This window comes from Castor canadensis, chromosome 3 (genome assembly GCF_047511655.1).
Source record: "Castor canadensis chromosome 3, mCasCan1.hap1v2, whole genome shotgun sequence".
NCBI classification, from domain to species: domain Eukaryota; kingdom Metazoa; phylum Chordata; class Mammalia; order Rodentia; family Castoridae; genus Castor; species Castor canadensis.
In genome coordinates this window covers 19239878-19264679 of record NC_133388.1, presented here as the reverse complement: position 1 = coordinate 19264679, position 24802 = coordinate 19239878, and the positions used below count along the sequence as shown (strand labels likewise).

At 43.4% G+C, this 24802-nt stretch overlaps 1 protein-coding gene across 14 annotated transcripts in view; it reads right to left on the bottom strand.

The window, feature by feature from the left end:
* Window positions 1-24802, bottom strand: part of Foxn3 (forkhead box N3) — a 373081-nt gene that overhangs the window by 21960 nt on the left and 326319 nt on the right. For 12 of the 14 annotated variants that reach the window (XM_074067353.1, XM_020158930.2, XM_074067352.1 and 9 more), the window contains 2 exons: window positions 8833-8898; window positions 129-234 (listed from right to left, as the gene is read on the bottom strand). In XM_074067353.1, the coding sequence (XP_073923454.1) occupies window positions 129-234; window positions 8833-8898 (172 nt within the window). The remainder of the gene's footprint in view (window positions 1-128; window positions 235-8832; window positions 8899-24802) is intronic. The other 2 variants (XM_074067355.1, XM_020158940.2) reach the window with 2 other exon arrangements.

Sequence of the window (24802 nt, the reverse complement as noted above, 5' to 3'; positions counted from 1 at the left end):
GAATGAGGGCACTGGAGGTTCTTTTGATTTCGCTGAACACCCAATCCAGGTTTGTCTTCACTAGTTAGAGGCTGGTCCTTTCCATCCTCTGAAGGGGCCCCAGGGGACAGCAGGAGCTCCTTCCTTACCTCATGGCTGCCGTCATCCCAATGGGAGTGATTGGCAACGGTCGGACGCCAGGAAACAGCCCTCGGCTCAGAACCCTCGCTCCATTCTGGATCACTCCCGGAGGAACTGGAAAAGTAAATGGAGAAAGGCACCACATGTGAATCAACTGTAAAGATTTCTATTCTAAGTCAGAAATTTTGGATGAGAGAGAGGAGGAGGAGACAGGAGGGCAAGAGAGGGAGGGAGAGAGCGAGAGAGAAAAGCATATGTATGTACACATATGGTGAGACAGACAGAAAAAGATACAAAGGAAGTAAGACAGAAGGAAAGAAAATTTGGTTAGAAAAGTCAGACCAATAACTTGCAAACAAATTATCAATGCCTCCATAAAAAAAAAAAGTTGAGTTTTAAAAAGTGGGCTTCAGTACCATTTCCTTACACTTGCTATTAGAATCTTTTGTCTTTGGTCAGAACCTAAGAACATCTCAAGTAAACACCGACCCAGTAGGACTACAAATGACCTAACAGCCACATCTCATGCTTCTCGGGCCATGGTCAGAAGTTGAGAAGAACTTCCTATATGTCCTTCATCTAACAAGGGAAAGATACAGCCAAGTCTATTTCCTAAGCTACTGGGCCCCTCAGCCCTCACAACGCAGACCACCCTCACCATGACCTTCTTGGTGGAGGAAGGACCCCTCTTCAGGGTCCCTGGCAGGGAAGTTTCCTGCCGTATCTACCAACACCCTCCATGCGTCTGTGGGGTCAGGTGAGTATTGCAAAAATGAAAGCACGGCAGTTTAAACTCTCATTCTTCGTGTGTGACTTTGTGCAAGTCCCTGAATGTCTGCTTCCCGCTGTGAGCAGTGTTCTTCTAAGACTGCTGCCCTCCCCAGAGCCCTGGGACAGTTGCACACAGAAGAAAGGAGGACAAACAGTGCTATTGCACACACAGACCGCTGAAAAGAACAGCAAATTATCGCATTCAAAAACAGAAAACCAGTCTGAACACTAAGTTTTAAAGCCAGTATTATTTGTGTGACTAAACTGCTTATTTTTAACAAAACAAATTACCTCTGCTATGTTTTACTTGTGTAGTTTTTAGGCTTCTAAGAATACGTTTTCATAAATATCCCAAGCATTTAACCAAAGGCCCGTCATGAAATGTGGAGGGTGAATGCCTACTCTCGAATATGGGAAAATTTTACAGACTGTCGATTCCTTGGACCTTCTGCACCTCTTACTGATGACTCTTCCATTTCTTCTCCAGGTAGGTGTGAGGCCCTTGTAATTAGGTCTTACAAAAGGTGGGATGGGAGACAAAATTGAATCTCTTGCCTAAGTCTACAATACACTCCAGCATTCCAGAATTTCCTTGGTCTCTTACCATAACTAATTGTGGGAGCAGGTGGGACCTGATCAGGGACTTCTCCTACCCCCAATTAGCAGTGACTGCAGACAATAGGCCAGGTTATCTGAGGTGGGAGACTTACCAAGTATCCTAAAAGCATGGAACAGTCACAATGTGGCATGTGAGTAGTTATATTGTGCTCAGTTGATGAGTTCCCTACAACTGGGAATGTCTACAGTTTTTATTATCTGATTTTGAAATTACAGGAATGAAGACAGTGTATGGGCATAAAGACCACTGGAAAAAAGTGGAATCCAAAAACAGACTCACATTTATGTGAAGATGGGGAAAAGAAGTGTCAGAAGGAAAACAAATAAACAAACAAACCTTGACCCTTACTTCATACCTCACATAAAAACTAATTAGAAATGGGTCATAGACCTAAATTGAAGAACTAAAATTGTAAAACTTGTAGAAGAAAATGTAGGAAGAAAATATCAATTGTTTCCCAGGGCAGACATATACAAAAGACTAACAGAAACTCTGGTTTGTAGATAGCTGCTTCAGTTTACAAAAAAATGGGCTTTTTGTTTGCTTGTTTTGGGAAGTGGGAAAGAATTTCAATTACTTTGGTTCATGACATTCTTCTAGAAATAGTTAGATGAGTCAGGTATGGTGGTTCCTATCTATAATCCCAGCTACTTGGGAGGTGGAGGTAGAAGGATCAAGAGTTCGATATCACCCAAGTAAAGGTAGTGAGATCCTATCTCAAAAACAAAATAAAAACCAAAGGGCTGGAGCATAACAAGTGGTAGAGTGTTTGCTTGGCAAGGTCAAGGCCCTGGGTTCAATTCCCAGTATCACAAAAAATAAAAGTCAGATAACCAGGGATTGAATTTATTTCTGAAATAGTACGTATGTTACCAGGGGTCTCGTGTAGAATGTTGAGTGACTCTGATACAATGGACCATGCAGCTAAACAACTTAAATACTGAAAATCTGTATCACAGTTCTAATTCTCGTCAGTAAAAACAACGCATACACAGGCTACACCATTAACTAAATTTTTCCTATGCCGTAGGTGAGCAGGAAGGACACAGGGCAACTGGAGTTAAATACAGGAGACAGAGATTAGGGAGAAAACGTGTGGCAAGTTCTAGTGCAGGGAGGCACAGACACACTTAACTCAAACCAACAGGTATCTGGGAAGACTTCCTGTACGAAGTGCCACCCATGTTGGAATTTGAAGGCAGAAAAGCAGCACATACAAATATGTGGAAGTGAGTTTTTTTTTTTTTTAAAAAAGGACAATATGTACAAGGAGCTAAAGAAATTATGTTGCTTATCTTTTATTTCATGGGAAACCATGAAATGATTTGGAGCAGAGAAGCAGTCTGTATGGAAGTGACTGAGAGCCAGACTGGTGTAAGACCATCCTGGGTCTGTGTCCTACCTCTGACAATTACTGTGTCCCCAAAGTAAGCTGGGGGTCAAAACACATAGTTAGCTCTCAGGTACTGAGTGATTTAACTGAGTAACAGGGGCACTTGGAGTTAGATGAAGACCACAGAAAAAGCCTGGCAGTTGTCACCTTCCACATCACCAACAGTATCACCTTCCACAGCAGACTCCCTAGCTGCGGTGCCTTCTCCATTTCAGATGAGCTGAAAACCCCACAAGAACGGAAGGACAAGACATGAGCCAGACCAAGATGGCACAGTCCTGGCGACAGAGTGGCTGGAAGCTCAGTGACCACTTGTGGTGTTTCTGTTCCCGTGTGTATCATGTCAGAGTCACCACTAGAGTGCAAAACCTCAACATCTGAAAATGGGCAAAGACTACGAAGTCCTAAACAGGAAGAGAGCAAGTGCGAGTCATGGAGTCCATGAGTTTCTTAACTCTGGCGGGGCCACAAGTCATTTCCAATGAAGAAAAGTAGCCAAGGACAGTGGACCCCACGTACATGGTCCTCTGTGCAGATGCCCAGGAGCGCTCCAGCGGGAAGGAGATGCAAAGGCAAGCCAGGCCTCCCCAAACACCCACTGGAGACCCAGTATTGTGGATGCTCCTATCTCACTGAGACCTGCCTGGGAATATCCTGCAGTGGTTAAGAGGAGGCCGTGGCTTTGGCACCTTAGTCTTCCTGTGCCTGTTTCCTCACCAGTAAAGCAGTCATAAACACACCTCAGTTTGTTCTGAGGATTAAATAAGGTAAACTTCATAGATGACTTAGCTCAGTGGCTGGCCCTTGAGCACTCATTGTTGTCGTCGTCATCATCATAGTCATTGTCATCCTTATCCTTCCACCTTCCCACATCACCTCTCTAGAAATCTCTGGTTAATTATCTAGAAGACACAGGGCTTAATGGGGTCAGGGCACAGGAAGTTCCTTCACTCTATCATGTTTTTGCATTTACCCGGTACAACATCTTTCTGATTCACACAGAAAGAGAAGCTCGCACACAGAGTGCTCCTGTAGCATTACCAGGCTTGCCTGAGCCATTCCTGAACCCACAAGACTCCTGACACATGAACTGGTTCATCCTCTGCATCCTGGAGCTTGTTCTCAAATGAGCCACACTGAACGCTGCCTCTGCCAATCCTGGCATTTCTTAATTCTTCTCATTGCCAGCACTCTCCATATTGAGATGGCGGATGAGCTGGTGTTTGCTCACTGGCTGCCAGAAGCCAGCTGTGCCACTTAACTGCTCCCCCATGTCTTCTTCCTTTCTGTCCCCATCCCTAAGTGTCAGGGACTTGGCTTCTGAAAATCACATCACAGCCAGTCTAATATGGCTCTGCCCAAGAAAGGCATCTGAGAGCCATGGGCCACTACTTTTTGATCTTTAGGCCTTGTCTACCAGCACATCTATTCTTTTCCTCCTTTTACTTTCTATTTCCCTCAAAGAGCATAAAGACAGAATGACATCTTTCTAACTGATCTGCCTCACTCAACAGACCAACATGTGGCTAAGTTCCATTAAGTCAAAGACCTAAGAAAGTGCACAATTGAAACCAGCTTCTAGCTGATTCGTGCTCTCACTAAAAGAGGCCCAAGCCTCTAGCATCATCTTAACTCATGGACCAGTTAATGCATTTTTATAGGAGGAGACGCAGGTCGGGGGCTCTCATGTTGCTGGAATAAGGTGCTACAGACTTTAAGCACCAAAATCTCCAACATTTGCTGGCCAACCATGTTCTCTGAAGTTAAGAGATTGACTCAAAATGTTCTGACTTCAGCAAGAATCCAACCATCACATAAAAATAGAGCCAAACCAAGCAGCACTCAATTCATTGTAGACGCTGTGATCTTAAGTGACAATGCAATTTGGGAGGCTTAGAAAAGAAAAGGTCTGAGGCATCAAACTCACACTACATGGTTCCCAGCCCTTTCCTAATTTCCTTCTTGATGCACAGCTTCCCTAATTTTTTTTGCAACTTCTAAAATTAGCCTCAGTTGGGAGCTCCTACGGCTACCTTTGGAGAGCAGCCCTGGGCTAATGCTACCATAAGCTCGGCCATAAGCTGAGCAGTAGGTGATTCCTATAATCCCTTCCCTTCCCTAAAAGCACCTTTTCCCCAGCTTGCTTGGAAGCAGGTTGAGGGGAGTGGCATGGCTAGACTCAGCCTGTCCCCTGGTTGCTTTTATTCTGCTATGCCTGATCCATACCTCAGTTCTCGGCAGGGTGTGGGGCGCTGCTTCTCACTTCTCCCTCGGTCTGTTTTGTTGTTTGGTTTATTATCTAGAGTTCAGCTCTGGGAACATTCCCACCAGGGATTATATAAGCCTTTGAAGATGAGTCATTGTGATCTGGCTCTCCCGACTCAGTAACAATTCCTCCACAGGGGTTAAAGATGACTCAGAGGACTTGTCAAAGGGTTGCCTCAAGGGAGGTGCTGGAGGAGATGCCAGAAGCTGGTCACTTTTTTAGGGGGAGAAAAAGTAGGGTGGGTGGATGGATTTTGACTTCCAAAGTTAGGTAGACACCGAGCCAACCATGTCCCACACTGGCTGTTCCTGAAGAAGCGTCCCATGCTGCAAACTGGCAAAGTCTGGAAAAAGCTAATGTCACATGCACCGCAGGTGCTGCCAGGTGGACAAACTGTTGGAGATGGAGGTTTTTATTAGCTGCATCCTGCTGCCTCAGTGAAAGGGAAGCATCAGATTGAAATGAGAGGTGGAGGGCCCCATCGGAACTCTAGCCCAAGCAATTCAGGGTGTGGGGAAGCGGGGAGCACTCTGGGCAGTCTGGACCCCTTGGAGAGAATGAGGCTTGCACTGACCAGAGTTCTTCTCACTGGTGTCTTGAGTGCTTTTCTTTTCTGTGACCTACTCAGTCTCAGACTCTGGATGGTGGCCAATCTGCCAGCCTTGAGCTAGCTTTGCAGATGCTGAGCAAGGAAGGGGAGGAGGAAAGAAAAAGATCTGAGGGGCTGCCATCTGGTGACCTGAAGTGGAGTGACTGTGGAAGGGGCAATGACAAAGGAACATCCTTTCAAGTCACCCAGGCTCTAGCGAACAGTGCAGAGATGAGATTGGTCGCTCCCGTTCAGATAGGGACACGAAGCAGCCCAGAGGTGAAAACATATTGCTATAAATAGCAGAGCACGAGGAGGCTCTATAAACAGAGCCCAGCCGCAGCCCAAACCCCAGGGGAGAAGGCAGGCAGGAGACACAAGTAGTTCTCAGAAGCTACACTCCCTGCTCCTGGGCAGTGGGCCTGACCCTGACCTTGGAGAAGGTCTGTATACAGCCACCCTGGGGACACATGCTCACAAACCCCACCATGCAGGCCCCCTGTACTTCATCACTGTGTTTGGCTGCTGTTTTTAAGCACTTTGCCTAGGAATCAGGCCTTACTTTTTTGAGGCCTGAGACAATGCTGGCAGGGAAGGGGAAGGTGGCTTAATCATTCCGGCTCTGTAATGCTTATTCCTTATGGAGACAAGATATCACTGAAATCCCAAGGCAAGAAACATTTTACAGTATAAATGGAAAATAAAGGTGGTGGGGGCGGGGAGCATGAAGCAAAGAAGATGGGGCTGAGAGGAGAGGTTGACTGCTGGTGCTCTTCCCCCCAGGCTGGGTCAAATAGGAGTTGGGGACAAGACAACTGGCTTTATAAGTGCACAGTGTATGTGCTCTGAGATAGCTTCACTCCTTTCCTGTGATGTTGCTCTAATCTTCAGGGGTTTTGCAACCTGCCTATTGACTGTGCTTACACTTGCTCTCCAGGGCTGGAGGTGGTGTTTCTACCCTCTCCCTAGCCTTCATGTTTACATCTCTGCTGCACCTGTCCTTGAGTGTCTCCCGAGTGACTTTGGGAGACATCCTTGGTTCCCTCCTTGGCTTGTGGCCTTCATGAAGGCTGTGGCTGGGTTTTTTACACAGTGGTAATAATCTTTAAAAAAAAGCCTTCTAATAGGATTGTACAGCTTCAAAACATGAGCAGTGGACTTTGAAAACTCAATTTAACATTCCAAAGAAAATAGTACTCTGGATACCCTGGAAAGAGAATCATATACAGTTGGAATTAGGGATGGAGAGGGGAGAACCATGAGAACATTAAGAAAAACAAAAAACAAAAAAAAACCTCATCTGCCAGCTAATCAGGGGACCTCTACCTGTGCTCAAGAATCCAGTAATGAGGGAACTTGAGAAAAGTGCTGAGGACCCGAGAATGCTCCCTTAGTCCTTCCCTTGCCTTTTCCAGAATCCCCATTTACCATCTTAACTCAGCAACCAGCTAATCAGAAGTACTTTTTTAAACTCGTGATCACAGTATACAGTGGCTGGGAGCCAAGGAAGGCACTCAAATCTTACATGGCTCTGATGAAATCAGTATGCTTCCGCTAAGAGTTATGCAACTTGATTTTAAGAACCATTTCAGTCAGTAACTTGATTACAATCTGGTCTGTACTTTTCCTGTGAGACCATCTAAGAATGGAGGTTTTAAGTATATATTCCTCTGAAACTTAAAACATCATTTCAAAGCCACATTCCAGGTTAAATACTAGTTACAGAACTATGCCTGTGACACATCTGCTTAGCAGTGTGGTTGGCTGGTTAGAAGCATAGGCAGCCTAAGTGCAGCAAATCTGAGGTTAGTAGTACAGGGAGAATTCCACACTGTTAGGGGCAGGTAAGAGCAGCCCCAGGCAGAGGACCAGGTCTCTCTGAGAAGGCTTGAGTATTGCTTGGATCTTTAAAACAGGAACAATGAAGAATGGAGTCAAACTTCCTAAAGTCGCCAGGAAAACTAGGGCAGGTGGAGGGCTATGTGGGATGGTTTGGAACTTTGCATCAGTTCACTATGACCTATTGCAGGCCTCAGGATGGTGTTTGCCTGTGGGAAACACTACCATCTCCAGAAGTGGGGAATTCTCACTGTGCAGGTCATCAGGCATTCAGATTGCCAGAGCCCTACAGGAATGAGACAAGTGGGCACCATCCCTTAGCAGTGTCATGGTAGGGTCTGCCATGATGTCACCCTCTTCATACCAAAGTGCTTCATCAATAAGAAGCTGTGATGCAGCAGTGTCATGAACAGATCGCGTGGTGTACCAACGGTCTGTTAGCTCAATGTGGCTCTCGCTCGGCATGGGATATGGACAAGGCGTTAGCCTCAAATTGGGAGGAGTGAGGGACAGATATCTTTAGTGAAGGTCATTTTCATCCCTTGGGAAGGGACTGTCCTAAAACCACAGCAGTTTAGCTAAAAAGATGTGAAAAACACCAGGAGGTAGGTAAAAGTGAAGTCCAAGTGAGAAGAGTTGTTTCAAACTTGACATTGCTCAATGGCTCACAGACAGTGAAGACTGGAACTCCTGCTTAGGTAAGTCAGCCTGGCCTCTCAGTATCTTCCTGGAAGGCTGGGTAGAGATGATCCAGGAAGTATCAGGGTTCAATTTTAAGGCTAGTCTAAGCTTGGGCAGGCCAAACTATCCAAAATGGTGGCTGGGTATTATTGATGAGGACCCAGAAAGGAAAAGAAATTTCTAAAAATGGGTACTCGAGCAGCCCCACCATTGGCCCCATAGAGCCTCTCCTATAAATTCATAAGAACAATTCCTGTAGGAGAAAGGCAGTCTCTCCACTGGGACTCATTATGGGGTTTTTCTCCAGCTTATAATAAGCCCTGATCTTGTATTAGAACTTTCTTGTCTTGGAAGCACACCTATGTATTCATTCACATATATGAATGGCTGCATGTTTATATGCAAATGCATGTAATCATGCCCTTGGGTAATTTTTAAAGTGATTTACAAGGGAAGGTCTATTTCAACATTAGTTCCTCCTGTGGCCTGGGATATAAATGAGAAGGTTAAGTTCACAAACTATGGTGCTGTAGGCTATAGAAGTATCTACTCACAACCTGCTTGTATCTCAGGGGGAGTATTCAAAAGCATCATGGCACTGGCAGCATCAATGTCAGGATCTGGAAAAATCAACCAATAAATAACATTATTTACAACGGGGCTGGTGTGTGTCTGTGTGTATGTGTGTGTGTGTGTGTTTCTCCCCCTGCATGTTAGCTTATGAATGCAACAGAGAAAAAAAAACCAAAAAATCCGGGAACTAGGTGAGCTATCCCAAAGGTGACTTTTTTACCATTTGGATTTCAGAGAAGGAAAAGGATTCTTGAATGAGATTTAAGGAGCATGTTAGTAAGTTCTTTTTTTTTTTAATCAGTTGAGCATGGTCTATTCTCGTTTCGTTAATGTCGTAATTTGAACTGTATGTTCCTGATAAGTTGCTGATCTAGGCACCCCTTGGCTTTTACGGTGGGGTGGAGGAGCAGGAGCGATGACTGACAAAAGGAAGTTCAGCCACCAGGAATCTTTAATGAACTGGGCAAAGCTCACAGAATCAAGAAGAGAAAGCACTAAATATACCTGCATCCACTGAGATAGAAACAAGACATTTGGTCATTTCCATTTGTCAGCAGAATGTGAATTGTATTTTACAAGGTTATGTGTGTGTACAGCGGTGGTGAAGGTGATGAAGGCATTTTTAAAAAAGCACTTAAAATATAAAGAAAAAATTAAAGTTCTGATGTTGAGGCACAGTGTTTGCTCCCACATCTTTTACTGCTTTTAATATTTGGACTCCTCCAAATACTTACCACTTCATTGCTCTATTCTTAATAGGTCCCTGAATCCTTACTGATCCACCAGTTGACAGATGGCAGGTTATATAGAGACAGAGAAAAATATTATCCTTTTATAACTAAATTCATTTTCCTCTGAGAAACAGCAGTGCTGCTGCTATGGAAATGAAGGTCACCATGGCAACAGTAAACAACCCCCAAGAATGGTCACTGAATAGGCTGAAAAGAACATCTGCCCCAGCCCAGCGTCCCAGCTGCCCTGGGGCGAAATTTGCTAATAGTGCCGTGATGCCCCGTGACAGAAGCTGCCGCCTGTGCCCTGTCCAAATAAATGAAGTGTACAATTGAAGTCGACATCAAAATGCCTGCCTGTGCAGATTACTGCCTCTATGTCCGCTAAACCAGGTGACTAATGATGGGGCGAGAAGGGGGGCTTAGGCTTGTCAGTTTTTATACAAATTACATACCCAAAAATTCAATTTACTGCAAACGGCTCCATGGCACTTTATTTTGGGTATTATGTGAGAAAATTACTTTTTTACTGTTTAAAAAAGTACATTTTTCATACTTTGTATGTGCGGTGTAATTGCAAGGGAGTAATGCTACATACACAGTGTAAAAGTCCCACCAGTGAGTAATAGTAAGGATGATGCTGGTTTCAGAAGGCAATGTCTCAAAAGAAAAAAAAAGTAAAGGTACTTTACTCTGCAGGCCTTCTTCTATTGTGCCTGCAGGAGGCCTGTTACTCACACTCCATAATGGAATAAAAGTTTATTTTAGTAAGTGCATGGCATAAGAAACAGGTACATTAATTTATTTGGCAACTCCTGGGGTAAAATTCCTCAAACAGTCATCCCTCTCCACTGAGTGATTGACTGAAAAGCCTAAACTTCTACTCACTGCTCCCGGGATCCCCACAGCCCCTGCCCCTTTCATCACCCCACAGGACCTGCTGTTGGGACACAGGACTCATAGTCTCAGCGTTACTGCTGGCACCCATGAGCTGTGAGGGACAAGCTTTGAAGTTCCCCTTTCTCTCCTCCTTTTTGAAAAGGGCCTTTTCCCTTCTCAGAGATGGGCCAGAAAATGCACCATTTCCTCTATGTAAGGTTCACTGCCATCTTTGAGAATGCAACTGTGACGGGTGAGCCTGGATTAGTTTGGCTCGATGGTGTCTATCTCCCCAGGTGACCAGGAGGTTCACTGAGTAAGCAGAAATACGTATGAAGTCAGGAGTCCTTTCTTGTTTATTTGGCTAGCAAATGAAAGAAAGTTCTATATCCTTTAAAAACACACTGGACCTCAGGAACAAGTTCAGAGGGCCATAGATAATCAAAGGCACAAAAAAAAAAGGAAAAAGATGGAAGAGAAAGACAGCCTGAAAGGAAAAGAGTCTTAAAAACACTTACATGAGTTTAGGAGAACCAACCCTCGAGGGAGCACTTCAGACCCACCCAACCACCCTCCATAACGCCCACCCCACCCACACCTAGCCAAGTAGCACAGGATGCTGAAGGACTAGCCCCTCATCCTTCCTTCAAACTGGATGTGCCATGTCTGATGGAACTCACGCTGGTCTCCAGGCACTCTGGATAAACACAATCTCACTTATAATATGTTCCTTCAGCCCCACTCTCAGTTCTGAAAGGACCAGTTCCTAACTAGCCCTAGGCTGAGAAAGGAATGGAGAGCAGGGATGAAGTTCTTCTCTCTTGAATGAACTGGCAATCCATCCAACCTAAGAACTGTAAAACAGTATGCACATGTGCACTAGCACCCCCAAGTACCAGCTCTTCCCCAGGGGGATACAGTGGTTGTCATCTTTCCCCCCACCTCAAAAAAAATCAACTTTATTGAAGGCTAATTTATATACAATAGAGAGACCATTTTTAAGTGTAGAGTTTGATGAATTCTTATATATTTTATAACAATGTTATCATGACCCTGATCAAGATGAAGAACACAACAAAGAAACACATTTTCATTACCCCAAAGTTTTCTGGGGCTCAGTGCAGACATACTTTATCCCTGTCCTGGGCAGCCACTACTTTGCTTTCTGTTACTCATCCATGATATGCTGCCAGTAGTGGACTCCTTACAGCTGTTGAGTACTAGAGTCCACTGAATGGACATACCACAATCTGTTTATCCATTTGCCTGGAGATTGACATTTGACTTATTTCCAGCTTTAGATATTTTATATATTCATAAATCTGCTATGAACTTTTGTACCATTTTTCTGGAATGTGTTCCCCCCACCCCTTGAGTAATTACTGATAAAAGCATGTTTACTTATAGGAAATTGCTAAACCATTGTCCAAAGAAGATGCATCCAGAGTAAGGTCTAGCTCGATCCATACTTTTGCCAACACTGGAAATCATCAGTGTTTTCAATTTTTAGCTATCAAGTAGATGCAGAGTGGTATTTCGATGTGGTTTTAGTTTGTGATTCCCTAATAACAAATGGCACTAAGCATTTTCTCACGTGCTCAATGGCCATTTGTGTGTCTTCTTACAGGAGAAGTCTGTTTATATCTTCTACTTTTCATTTGGGTTGTTTAACTTATTATTCAGCTGTATGATTTCTTTAAATATTCTGAATATAAGTCCTTTGTAGAGACAGGTACCGGTGGCTCACACCTATAATCCTAGCTACTTGGAAGCCTCAGATCAGGAGGACTGCAGTTCAAGGTCAGCCTAGGCCTTCTGGAGATTCTATCTCCAAAATAACCAAAGCAAAATGGACTGGAGGTGTGACTCAAGGGGTAGAGTGCCTGCTTTGCAAGTGCAGAGCCCTGAGTTCAAAGCCCAGTACCACCAAAAAGAAAAAGTCCGTTGTGAGATACGTATTTTTCTCAGTCCATTTCTTACTCATTCAGTTTCTTAATGGTATCATTCAGTAAGTATTTAATTTTTATTAAGTCCAATTAACTGATTTGTTATTTTATTATTTTATAGCTCAGTGCCTTTGTGTCTCAACTAAAAGTAGCCAAGATTTTTTGCTAAATGACATTTTTTGTTTGTTTTTCTCATTAATATACTAACTATGCTGTCTGGATTCAATACTCTCATTTACAGGTAAATGAAAATGGAAATAATCAACCAGACCTCCTTCCTTATTCAGTAAACTGTATAAGCATAGACCTCCTAAAATTGTACAGAAGGACACTCTTTGGTTCCTGGTGTGAACGCAAGGTAGCCTAAGAGAAGCCTTTGTCAGCCATTTTCCATGGAAAAGGTCTTGGATTCTCTGCTAGATCATCTGAAATGCCTTTATCCTTGTACCTCCCTGACACCCAGTGTGTGCTCACACTCCTGTCTCTCCTCTCCAAAGAAGAGCTGTTACAATTCTTATTCTTAGCTACTATTAAAGTTTCTAAGTCTCCCTCCCACTTTTTAATAATCATGACAGTAATGCATGCTTAAGATTTTAAAAAACTACGTATATACAATTTGAGAAATAAATACCGCTTCACTCAGTCTCAGACACCTACTTTCTTGTATAAATGTCTAGAAACTATCTATGCAAAACAAGCATATGTGTATATGCTTTGAAACACCAGCACACATATATTTATACCCAGGCACATGAATCTGTTTTGAAAAAACAGGTTTACGATCGTTTCCCCCTTAACTATGATTTTGCTTTCTGGGGTTTCAGTTACCCACAGTCTGAAAATTCTGGGTGGACAACTCCAGAAATGATTCATGATTTTTATTATAGTGCATTACTATAATCATTCTATTTTATTATTAGTTATTGTTCATCTCCTGCTGTGTCTAATTTGTAAATTAAACTTTATCATAGGTAGGCACGACTTCAAGTATTGGTAGCATATATAGGATTTAGTACCATCTTTGGTTTCCGACTGGGCGGAGGGGTCCTAAGGTCAAGACCTAGGAGAGGGGAGCTGTGGATAGGCTGTAGAAGATTCTCCCTAGGAGGGGTGGGGTGGGATACCATGGTTCAATACAGTTTATCAACTTAAGAAAAGAGAAAGGTATTTTGCCCAGGAACTCTTTTAGGAATAAAGAGCCCCCTGGCAAGGGGCATCCTTCCTGTTGTATTCTGGAAAGCCACATGAAGCAGAAGGGTGCAGAATAACATAGTATGATGTTTGGATGGGGGATTCCTCTCAACAGCACAAAATTCAGCATCCTGAGAGGGGAACCCAAATCATTTACTGCCGCTTAATTTGGTGTAACCCCAGCATGCCGTCATGGGTGCTTAACAGAGTTCTGACCATCACCAACACTCAGCCAATCTCAAATCCCATGTTCAAATAAACTCCTCTTTGCTCATGCTTCAGTAACAACGCTTCTTCTCCTCTGGACCGCTTCCCAGAGGTCCATTTCAATCTCCATCTTTAATGCAATTGTCTTATCACATTGTCTCTTCTCTGGAGTACAAGACTGAAAAGCAGTCACACATCTTAAAGATATTTTCCAATCCTTTCCTCCTGAATGTACACATGCACAACTACGTTATTCTACAGTGAGAAACACAGGCAGCAACATTTCCAGAATCAATGGTTCAGCTATTTGGATTAAGAAAAATATTGAGTCTCACTTCCCCAACCTATGGTGATATTCCTTTGGGGAATGGAGGTGGTTTTCTTCTGTAGGTTGGTTTGGAAAAGCACTAGACTAAGCCCGAGAATTCTGCAGGTTCAAGTCCTGGATCTGCTCGTAATGACTGTGCAACTTCCATACTTCCATTTTGCTGAATCTGACTTCACTCATTTTAAAATGGTGGGTGGGTGTCTTGAGACTTGAGAAGAGCCAGATTGGCTTTTCATCCCCTTCCTCACTCTTCCTGGCTCTGCCTTGACTCCTTCTTCCCCTTCTGATTCATGTCTACCAGAACTATAGTCTCTAAGGAGCATCTACCAGATTATCATTCTCTCTCTCTCATTCTCTCTCTCTCTCTCTCTCTCTCTCTCTCTCTCTCTCTCTCTCTCTCTCTCTCTCTCCTGCTTCTCTTTACACTTGAAGTGCTTTGCAGGATGAGAAAAAGTCATTATGTAACTGAATAAAAAATATTTAAGAAGTGTTTAAGAAATACTAAACAATGATGACACACACTCAGACAGAAATTACAGGATATAAGACACAGGTGTGTATTCTATCAGATGCACACTGTAAGATCTCAAATTTCCTCTCACATCTCCTCTGGAAAGTGAACTGTAATAAAGGCTCCTCTTGCCTGCCTTGTTTACTGTTGTATCTCTAGCACCTAGAAAAGTGTTTGGAACCTAATAAGGCGCAGATAAAAAGTTACTGAATAAGGGAACCGGTGTCCTATCCTATGTGCTGTTCAGGTGACTGTAGCTCTCTGAAGCTCTGCACTCAGCTGGGGGGAATGCATGATGACTCCCTCAGGGCATAAGGCTCTGGCTATGCTATGGAATCCCCCAGGAAATCCAGAAAAATGTCAGGCCCATGCTAGGTGACACTGAGTTTTGCAAAACTGCACCAGAAAATTTTTGATGCATCGGAATGGCAAAGAACCCCTTTAGTAGTAATAAATCAAGGGTCTGTGAGGGCCATTGAAAGAAGCCTACTGCCAGATGCCAGTTGCTCATGCCTGTAATCCTAGCTGCTCAGGAGGCAGAGATCAGGAGGATTGCAGTTCAAAGCCAGTCTGGGCAAACAGTTTTGAGACCCAATTTCAAAAATACCCATCACAAAAAAGAGCTGGCAGAGTGGCTCAAGTGGCAGAGTGCCTGCCTAGCAAGGATGAAGCCCTGAGTTCAAACCCCAGTATTGCCTGCTCTCTTCAAAAAAAGCCTTTGTCTTCCGTGACTTCACCAGATCTCTTTGCTTTAAAATACTTCTATTCATTTTTTTTTAACTCTGAATGAGAGTGACACATCTGACAGTGTTTGGTTAATTCTTAAAAATGGGCAAAAATATATATATGACTAACTTATAGGGGATAAGAAACAGATGAAAGCAAAGAAACAAGCAGGCAAACAAATAAAAAAGCTCAAGCAAGCTGCACATTTCCTGGGGACTGAGATCTGCTTGGTTTCATTTATGCACACCCCTTCCACTGAGCCAGGGTTTCTCCCTCCCCTAAGGACATATGGCAGTGCCTGGAAACACTTTTGATTGTCGTGACTAGGTGTGAGGGGGAGTGTGCTCCTGGCATCTTGTGGGTAGAGACCAGGGATGTTGATCAACATTCTACAGTGTACAAGACAGCCTGCAAAACAAAGAATTTTCCAGTCCAAAAGATACAGGGCTAAGCTTATATATGTATATACATGTGCCATGGTTACAAAAAGCAATTTTTTTGAACCACTGCCTCAAATAGCACACATCAAAAACAAACAGATACAAAAAAAAAAAAAACCAAAAAAAAACCCATCTTGTTGCTGATGCCTTTTTTTGTGTGCAAAATTCCTAAGTGTAGGTTAAGAGAGATAGGATGTCTACACTTGTGGCTTTGAAACCACCGAGTGCTAGCCTTTGGCTTCTGTTGCAGTCAATCAAGATATCGAAAACAGCTGCACCTGATCTTGCAGGCAGCAGAACCAGGGCACAGGAGGTGCTGTCAGCTCTGGTGACATCATTTGCCACTAATACTTCTTTCACTTCTCTTTTGGTTTAAGGTTATGAAGACAGAAGTTGCCTGATGTGAGGAGCAGCAGGGAAGAAGTGGGAAATCCGAGACAGAATTCGTGTGGACTTGACCTTCAAACATCTGAAAGCTTCTGGTCGCAGAGAAGGGAGACAGTGATGCTGCCAAGCCGAGTGGACAAGCTTCAGGATTTTATTTTATTTTTTTATTCATATAGTCATAAGTGCATACGCTGTTTGGGCCATTTCTTGCCAGGATTTTAGGTAATAAAAGTTTCCTACAAAGAGTGGTGATAGGTTGTAACTTTAAACACTATCTTCGTGATGGGAGTTGAAGACAGAGTACACTAAGAATGGCCTTTCTACACCAGAAGAACGAACTCAGAGAAGTGGTCATTTATATTCAGACTTAGAGGTTCTGAGAGCGCTCCAGCCCAGATACCCTAATGCCACATCATGGATGGGGCGTGTGACACCCAGGAAGACCATGGCCCTGGCATATGACTCCCAGTCCAGGGTGCATCCAAAAGAACACCTCAAACTCCTGGTGCTCTCAAGGCCTGAGGCGAGTTAAAAACTAACAATCAGGTGCCTTGAAACTAGCGGTTGTTAGAACAGCGAGGACTTAAATGAAGCTGGGGTGGGAGAGGACCTATGAGCTGCATGGGCGTTTTCATCTTAGCACACGAAATGTGTGATAATATGTGATAATGCTTCCATGCACACATGTCCTAAGTCTTTGTCAGCTTAAAATAGTGACTGGTGAAGTCTAAATGAGGAATTTGCTGGGTCCAGTGAGCAGTGTCACCATCAATGTTGCAAATCAGGAAGACATTTATTTATCCATGTCTGCTCCCCAGTCAGGGGCATCTTTCTTTCATTTCTTTTTCTTTTTCTTTTTTTTTTCCTCAGAGAGGATCCTGCTATGTAGCCCAAACTTGTGACCATCCTTTCTCCCTCTTCCTGAGTGCAAGGATTACAGGTGTGTGCCCAGGGGCAGTTTTCTAACTTGCACAGATTGCCTGCTTGTCACCTCTAACTCCATTCCTGCAGAAGTGGATTGTGGGAAAAGATCCTGGAAGGTAAGGTACGGAACTCGCAGTGCATTCTGTGCTTACATTTTTCTGAATCTGTTTTCCAAGCAAGTAAACACATTTTCAGCTCTTTGCCAAGGCAGTCACTCCAACATCGCTTTTATTCGGTACTCTAAATTGTCCTAATGATGAATATTTATCTCCTCAGTATCTTTGGGAGGTATCTCAGTAGCAGTTTATGGGAGTCTTTCTACCAGTTGCCCAGGAGCCAAATGAAAGAAGCCACATGGGCTGAAATGGGTAGTCCAAAAGCAGTCTACACTTCTAGAGCTTGCAGACTATAGCAAAGTTACTGGTGACTCAGAACAAGCCATGGCTTTGTTCCATAGGTCATAAGACAGAACCATTATTTTTGAGGTGAGAGGCTTTGGATTGGTTCCATTTGGTTCATTCCTATTATATACTGTGTTTGTCTAGGTGGGTTTTGATTTTGATTTTTTAACTTGTAGGTGAATGAGAAACTTTGTGTTCTAAAGTCCTTTCTCTTCTGTGCCTCATTCAGTTACAAATCTCTACTCACTGTATTCTCTGATTTCTGCCTTCTGGGTCGGCATGATCAGAGCGGACATCTGGGGAAACTGCAGAGGACATTCTGACACCAGGAGTCAGGGGGAGAAGATCGGGGTGTATATGCTGATGTGCTCTAGGCTACCGTATTCTTTGCCTTGAAAACCTGGCTTCTGAAACCAGTGATACAGCCAGAGCTCATCACCCAGGAGGGACAAGAAGCCAGTGCTGGGTGCAGACTCTCATGGGGGCAGGAACAGGAATGAGGACTTGTATAAGAGTCCAGAGGTCCTCAGAGACGGGCCACCTTGGCACCTAGGATGTGCCACATCCAGAAGCCAGAGGCAACCAGAAAAGCCCTTAAGACAGGAACTGAAGTGGGACAGTCAGAGCACCAGAGGGCCAGGGAAGTAACTGGTGGGGAGAGCTGGAGACTACCTCCCACCTCTCCATGTTGATGGTGGGCCTCCCCCAACCATCACTCCTCCCTGCTTACTGGAAAATCAGCTATTGCACCATCCCCACCCCAGAAACCACTTCCTCCTCAAGAGAAGGACTTGGGGTGGCAGGCAGCCTAGCATCAACTCTCCTCCAGCTAAAGTGTTTTTATGGTGGCCTGGCCCCCACTGGGTGTAGCAGTGCTCATGGGCTCTCACGACTGAATTCCATTTGCATGGCATCTTCATCGGATCTGTCTTCCACCAGGCATATGTGAGAAGCCTCTTTTCTAGGAGCAAAGACTCCATCCTGGAGTGACACTGACAGGTGTGGGAGTGAGAGGAAATATCACTCAGAACCCTGATGTCAGTCACACTTGCTCCAAGAGTAAATGTCACAGGATCACAGAAGAATTTACTATGAAAATTTGGTTGTTTAAATCTGGTTCGGGGGCATCTGATCAAAAGATCAGAAACACAGAGATAACCAGGTCACTTTCCTGACACAAGTGCACACAGACACACACATGTGTACACACACACACACACACACACACACACACACACACACACAACCACCTGCTTCCTGTGGTGAGGGAGTCCTTTGAAAATCCATCTCTTCTTTTCCCTTACACCTGAGCTTCAGCTACAGAGAGGACCCAGAGAAGATGAAAGCACACTTTCCATTAGAGACTTGAGGACCCATATCCTGCTTCAGTCTGTACACACCACGCCAAAGACCCCATATCACTTTTGGGGTGAGCACAGCACATTCCTCTAGGGGAAGCGTGAGTGCTACTGTGCCCATCACCCACTGTTGTTTCAGAGTGATTGAGGCGAGGAGGGGGTGTGTGTCTGACCCTCACTTTTAATGCGCTCTTAGTCTTTTACTCTTTCTAGTCTAATCCTTCCCCAAAGAATACATTAGAAAGAGACAGACACACACACACACACACACACACACACACAGAGAGAGAGAGAGAGAGAGAGAGAGAGAGAGAGAGAACGTGAGTGCACACCCAAATCTGTTGCTTGGTATTTACTTGAACCTTTGTGCAGTTTTCTGAAACAGGTTTATTCACAAACAATCCTTACTGTGAAAGATATCCGTGGAAAGATAAGAAAAGCACCAGCCACTTGCACTAGCAGGTGTTTTATCCAACACAGGACCTTTATCCAATGTCTGTTTTAAATCTGAGGCCCTCTGTGCTTGGCCCCTGGGAGGTCATGCACAGTAGGAGGGTCAAAATGAGGAAGTAATAATAGTATCACTGTCACTAATTCTGCTTTCACTGAGTAGTGTATATTCCATTGGATACAAAGAGAAATCAATACCATAAATCCATCACTGCAAATGAAAATTATTAAACTGTTAATGATTAATTTCACTTTAGATACAAGCATAGAAATAGAGATTCAAAATTATGACAATAAAGGTATCATCAAAATAAATAAAAGTTTTGTTCTTGGCAAGATTTAAGCACAACAGGTGCTATGGGAAGAGAAATGAGAAGGTTCCACCCATCCAAACCTCAAGGAGACACCACCTTTCCATCTCTAAAAGTGGAAGATTTCAAGTCATTAAAGAAATGAGCTGATCTTCTGGTAGTGAATGGGAAATGGTTCCCCATAGTTTTTGGGGATAACTGTATCCTTGGGACAAGTATTTTACCTTGGAAGGGCTCTTGGATTTTTTTCAACATGTTTAAAATAAATAAATAAATACAAACAAACAAACAAACAAACAAAACCCAAAAAAACCAAAAAAAAAAAAAAAAACCCCAAACTAAGCTCCTCACTTTCCAGCCATATAGAATATTTGGGTGCGATGGATTGAATGTCTGTGTTCCCCCAAATTCCTGTATTGAAACTTTATCACCAATGTGAAGACATGAGGAGATGGGCCTTTGAAGGGAGGTGACTAGGTCTTGAGGGTAGAGCCCTCCTGTATGGAATGAGTATACTTATAAAAGAGGCCTCAGACAGCTGCCTTACCCCTTCCACCATGGGAGGACACAGCAAGAAGGGCCTCGCCACACATGAAATCTGCTGTGTTTTGATCATGGACTTCTTAGCCTCCAGAACTGTGGGAAATAAATTTCTGCTGTTTTCAGGCCACCCAGTCTCGGGGATTCTATTATAGCAGGCTGAATGAACTTAGACAGTGGGTAAAACATCCAGTACATAAGCACAAATACTAAATGAGTTTGCGATGGAATACAGTAGACCCAGATGTGGAGGGCAGGAGCCAGGTCAGGAAAGCACTCTTTGAAAGGATGTGAATTCAGGCCAAACCTGATTTCCTCTTGTTGATGCCATGTATTTGTTCCAAATTATAAATGCTGAGCCAAATGGAGGCTTTCAGTTTATATCTGGGCATAGTGTTTGACAATCACCAGGCTGAACAGGCATAGGAGAAGGAAAGGCAAAAACTGACCAAGGGTGATGGCGTGGACGGGCTGATGATGCCAGCTGAGCGAGCCGGGGACCAGGTAACTTCACAAGGCTCTTGGATTCTTTCTCTTACCATGAAAACCATGTTTCATTTTTCCATAGGGAAAAAAAAAAGTTGTAGCAAGTATTATATACAAGCAAAACCAAAGAAAGATGAAAAACAGAAGTGGAAAAATCTACCAGGGTTAAGTGCCACCCTACTGGCACTAGATTCTTCTAGAAACAGTGCTGACATGGTGTTCTCTAAGCTTACACTGAGCCTGATTCCTGCCTGGAAGCCTGTTGGCTTTGGCTGTGCCTGAGGCCAGGCCAGTGGGCTTTGGGATGGGAGCAGAAGGGATATGGAAAATGATTACCGGTTTTTAAGGTACTGAGGGCAGGAACCAGGTCAGGGAAGGATGCTTCAAAAGGATGTGAGTTCAGCCCAGACCTGATTTCCTCTTGTTGATGTCATGTACACATTTCTACTACCTATGCTGAAGAAAAGTCAAAAGTGTGTTTCTGGGTTCTTGACATTGACAAGCTTGGTGACAGGCACTAGACCTACTCTCTTAGGCCAGAAACTCCAAATGACAACTGCTTCCAACAATGAGTGTCTGAGTGGATGGGGTGGGGGAGGACGGTTTCGAAAGAGGGCTGAAGACAAAACACATTTAGAAATCTGGGCTCCATCTTGAATTACACTGGAAAGAACCAATGCTGAGAAGCATAACATCTCCCTTCCTCCCTCCCTCAATCTTGGTGTCTGTCACTCTTTCTCAGAGGCATGAATAAGAGCTTGTTTAAGAAAGGTTCTTGCTTATTTATTGATTTATTTACTTGCTAATTTACTTTTTATTATGGTGCTGGGGAACTGAACCTAGGACCTCACACATGCTGGGCAAGTGCTCTGCCATTGAGCCACATTTCTAGTCAAGTAGGTTTTTGTTTTTTCTTTTTTTAGGAAAAAAAATAGCTCCGCAAAGACAGAGTCCACACACCCAACAGACTATTTTTTGAAAGTTCGTTTTCATATATTCAGTTGTACTTTGCACACAGACTGATGGCTTTGATGACAAAAATTTATTCCAAAAATGGAACTTGAAGCTGGGTGTGATGGTACATGCCAGTAACCCCAGCACTCAGGTGGCAGAGGCAGGAGGACTGTGAGTTTACTACCAAAAAAAAAAAAAAAAAAAATTCAGGGAACAGTAGATGTGATGGCTTACACCTGTAATCCTAGCTACCTGGAAGGCTGACATCTGAAGGATTGAGGTTTGAGGCCAGCCCTTTGTCAACAAAAATAGGGCCCGTGACATGGAGCTCCAGGTGATGCTGGATGATAAGAGGCCATCAAGGGAGGCAGACTAGGTCTGGACTCACTGAAGCTTTATTTCCCTTTTGGAAATGAGTTAAATTTGACCTTCCAGTGTAGTGAGTGTTAACCAGTCGTTAAACTTGATGCTTAGACCTAGGCTGTATAGCTAGACCCTGTCTCACCCTCCGCCACCCCCCCTCCCCCCGACAAAAAACCCAGATGCTTAAATAACAGGTTGAACACAGCAGGCCCAAAGTCTTGCAGGCCTAGGTAGGGCTGGGGGGAGAAGAAAGGGAGGGGACAGATGTTAACACCCTTCTGACCCCTGCAGGTAATTAACTTATACTTCTAAGCAGGAGGGGCCATTATATTTAACTCAGTAAGTATAACTGTACATAATTAAAGGTCATAATTACAGTTCTCTTTTTAAAATATGACCATAGTATCCAAATTGACCCTTGTAGCATCCTAGCAAACACGCTGGGAAGTACAAAAAAAAGGAGGCTTACAGGCTGTACACAGTGGCCCAACAAAGACGGGCAGCCCGCATCCCTCGAAGGTTCTAAGGTCAGGCATGCACGCTTACTCCCTGGGGAACTTTCGATCTGTTTGGAGTTGCCTAATTATCATTTTTCAGTAGGAAACATTTTACTTTAATAAACACAGACTGGCCAGCACGTTTTTCCACCGTCTTTTAGACCATGGGGAAAAGGCCAGTAATTAAGTGTATCTACTGTCTAATTATCCAAGAAACCACCAAGTTGAACAGATCAATTTGTGATCAGCTTTCCACTTGAGTGTTTTGTGAAAGTTGCTGTGAGGACTGTACTCCTCTCTTAAAAAGGTTGATTTATCATCACTTTATTACACCTTATAATCAGCCCTATCTTGCAATATTTCTAGCTTAGATAACCTAAATCATGATATAGAATGAATCGTTCCATGGGGAAATCAAACCCACCTGGATTTTCATATGGGCAGAATGCTCTCAGCTCAGAGAATAAAGTAATAAAATTATTGTTCTATGATTATTCTGAAATCATCTTACTGATGGAAAATGTGAGGCAGGCCCAGACAGGGTGAGAGACAAACCCTGTAAGATGAAAACTGGGCACTGCCTACCTTCCAGGAATACTTGGAGAATTAACTGGTCTTTTAAACCAAGGCCTCACATATTACTTGAACCATGCCCCCTAAACTTTCTGTTACCCTAAAACACCTTAGACCCCCTGGATATCCCATATATTTTAAAATTATTTTGGCAGTATGGGGATTTGAATCCAAGGCCTCACCTATCACTTGAGCCATGGTCCCTAAACTTTTGTTACCCTAAAACACTTTAGACCCCCTTGATAGCCCATATATACAAAAGATGTAAGCAACTGTGATGACTTCAAAAGATGGTTTCTTTTAGCTCAAAGATCCAAAACATTTTATGAGCAAATTGTGACTGTCACCTTATTTGGTGGCCAACGCTAATTCTGTCCCTGCTTCTGATGCAGCTTATCTGTGCCTCATCTTCTTTTATTTCTTAGGAGAATCTTCCTCTTCACCTTTCACCAGTAGCCCTTAAATAATCCTAACAGAGCTAACATCTTTCCAACTGTATTTTAAATCCTTAGTCAATGCTTGAAAAATTACAAAGAGAGACAGTAAATTCCCAAGTTTGATATGAGCCGTTGCAAATGACTAACAGATGATATCACATTCCAACATTGACTACCCAGTGGCAATTCTCCCTTGGAAGCTTCAGCTTTGAATAAATGGCCTTGAGAAATATGGTTTTTACAAATACACTTTTCTTGAATAGAACAGCCAGGGAGTGAAGGATGGTTCTCTGTACTTCTAAAAAGCTTCTTTATTCAGAAAAGAAAAACTTAACCACTATTCAGGGTGCCCCAAACTAGAGTTTAAGTAGAAGAATAATTGCCTTACTGCTTTTATAGGCATGTCAGTACTAAGAAATACTACTTTACTATTTTCTTTTGGTCCAGTTTAAAAAAAAAAAAAAAAAGCAAAGGAACAAGTCTAAATTCATCACAACAAAGATATTTAATTGAGACCAGGTCATTTGCATCTCAATGGAAAGTCCCAGCATGATAAACCAATGCTTGTGCTAACATTGTGATGGATAGGAAAGTCTTTCAGTAGCAAGTTCACAGTATATATTGAAAATTTTCACATAGTTTCTTGGCAGAGAAACTCCAATGCCATTACACTGCAAGTGTTTTGAAAAATAGGTGCCAGTTTGTCCCAGAACTGTGGTGTGACCCGGCACTTAGCATGCTGTTGTCACTCAAACATCCTTCAATTAGAAGGCTTTCTTCCCTAGAGCATCCACCACCTTTATCCCCTGCTGCATCCCCTTACACAAATCGGGAACAAACTAAATACCATCATTCCTTACTTCAATTAAATTTTGGTTCTGAACTGCACACTTCATTGGTTATTTGTGGCACCTGGGCAACCTCAGCACCTGGTCATAGAAAGAGTTAAAAACAAGCTGGGCGCCAGTGGCTCATGCTTGTCATTCTAGCTACCTGGGAGGCTGAGATCTGTAGGATCAAGGTTCAAGATTAGAGGCCAGCCCTGGCAAATGGTTCATAAGACTCCATCTCCAAAATAACCAGAACAAAATAGAGAAGAGGTGTGACTCAAGTGATAGAGTGCCTTCACTGCAAGCATGAAGCCCTGAGTTCAAACCCCAGTTCCACCAAAAAAAAAAAAAAAAAAAAAGAGTTAAAAGTAGGAGTCCTTTGGCAGTTCATCAAACTGAGTGAGTAGCTTTAAAAAGTAAAACATGTTGCATCCATATCATAAAGGTCCCATCTGCTCAGTGGCGAGTCCAGTTCAGTACT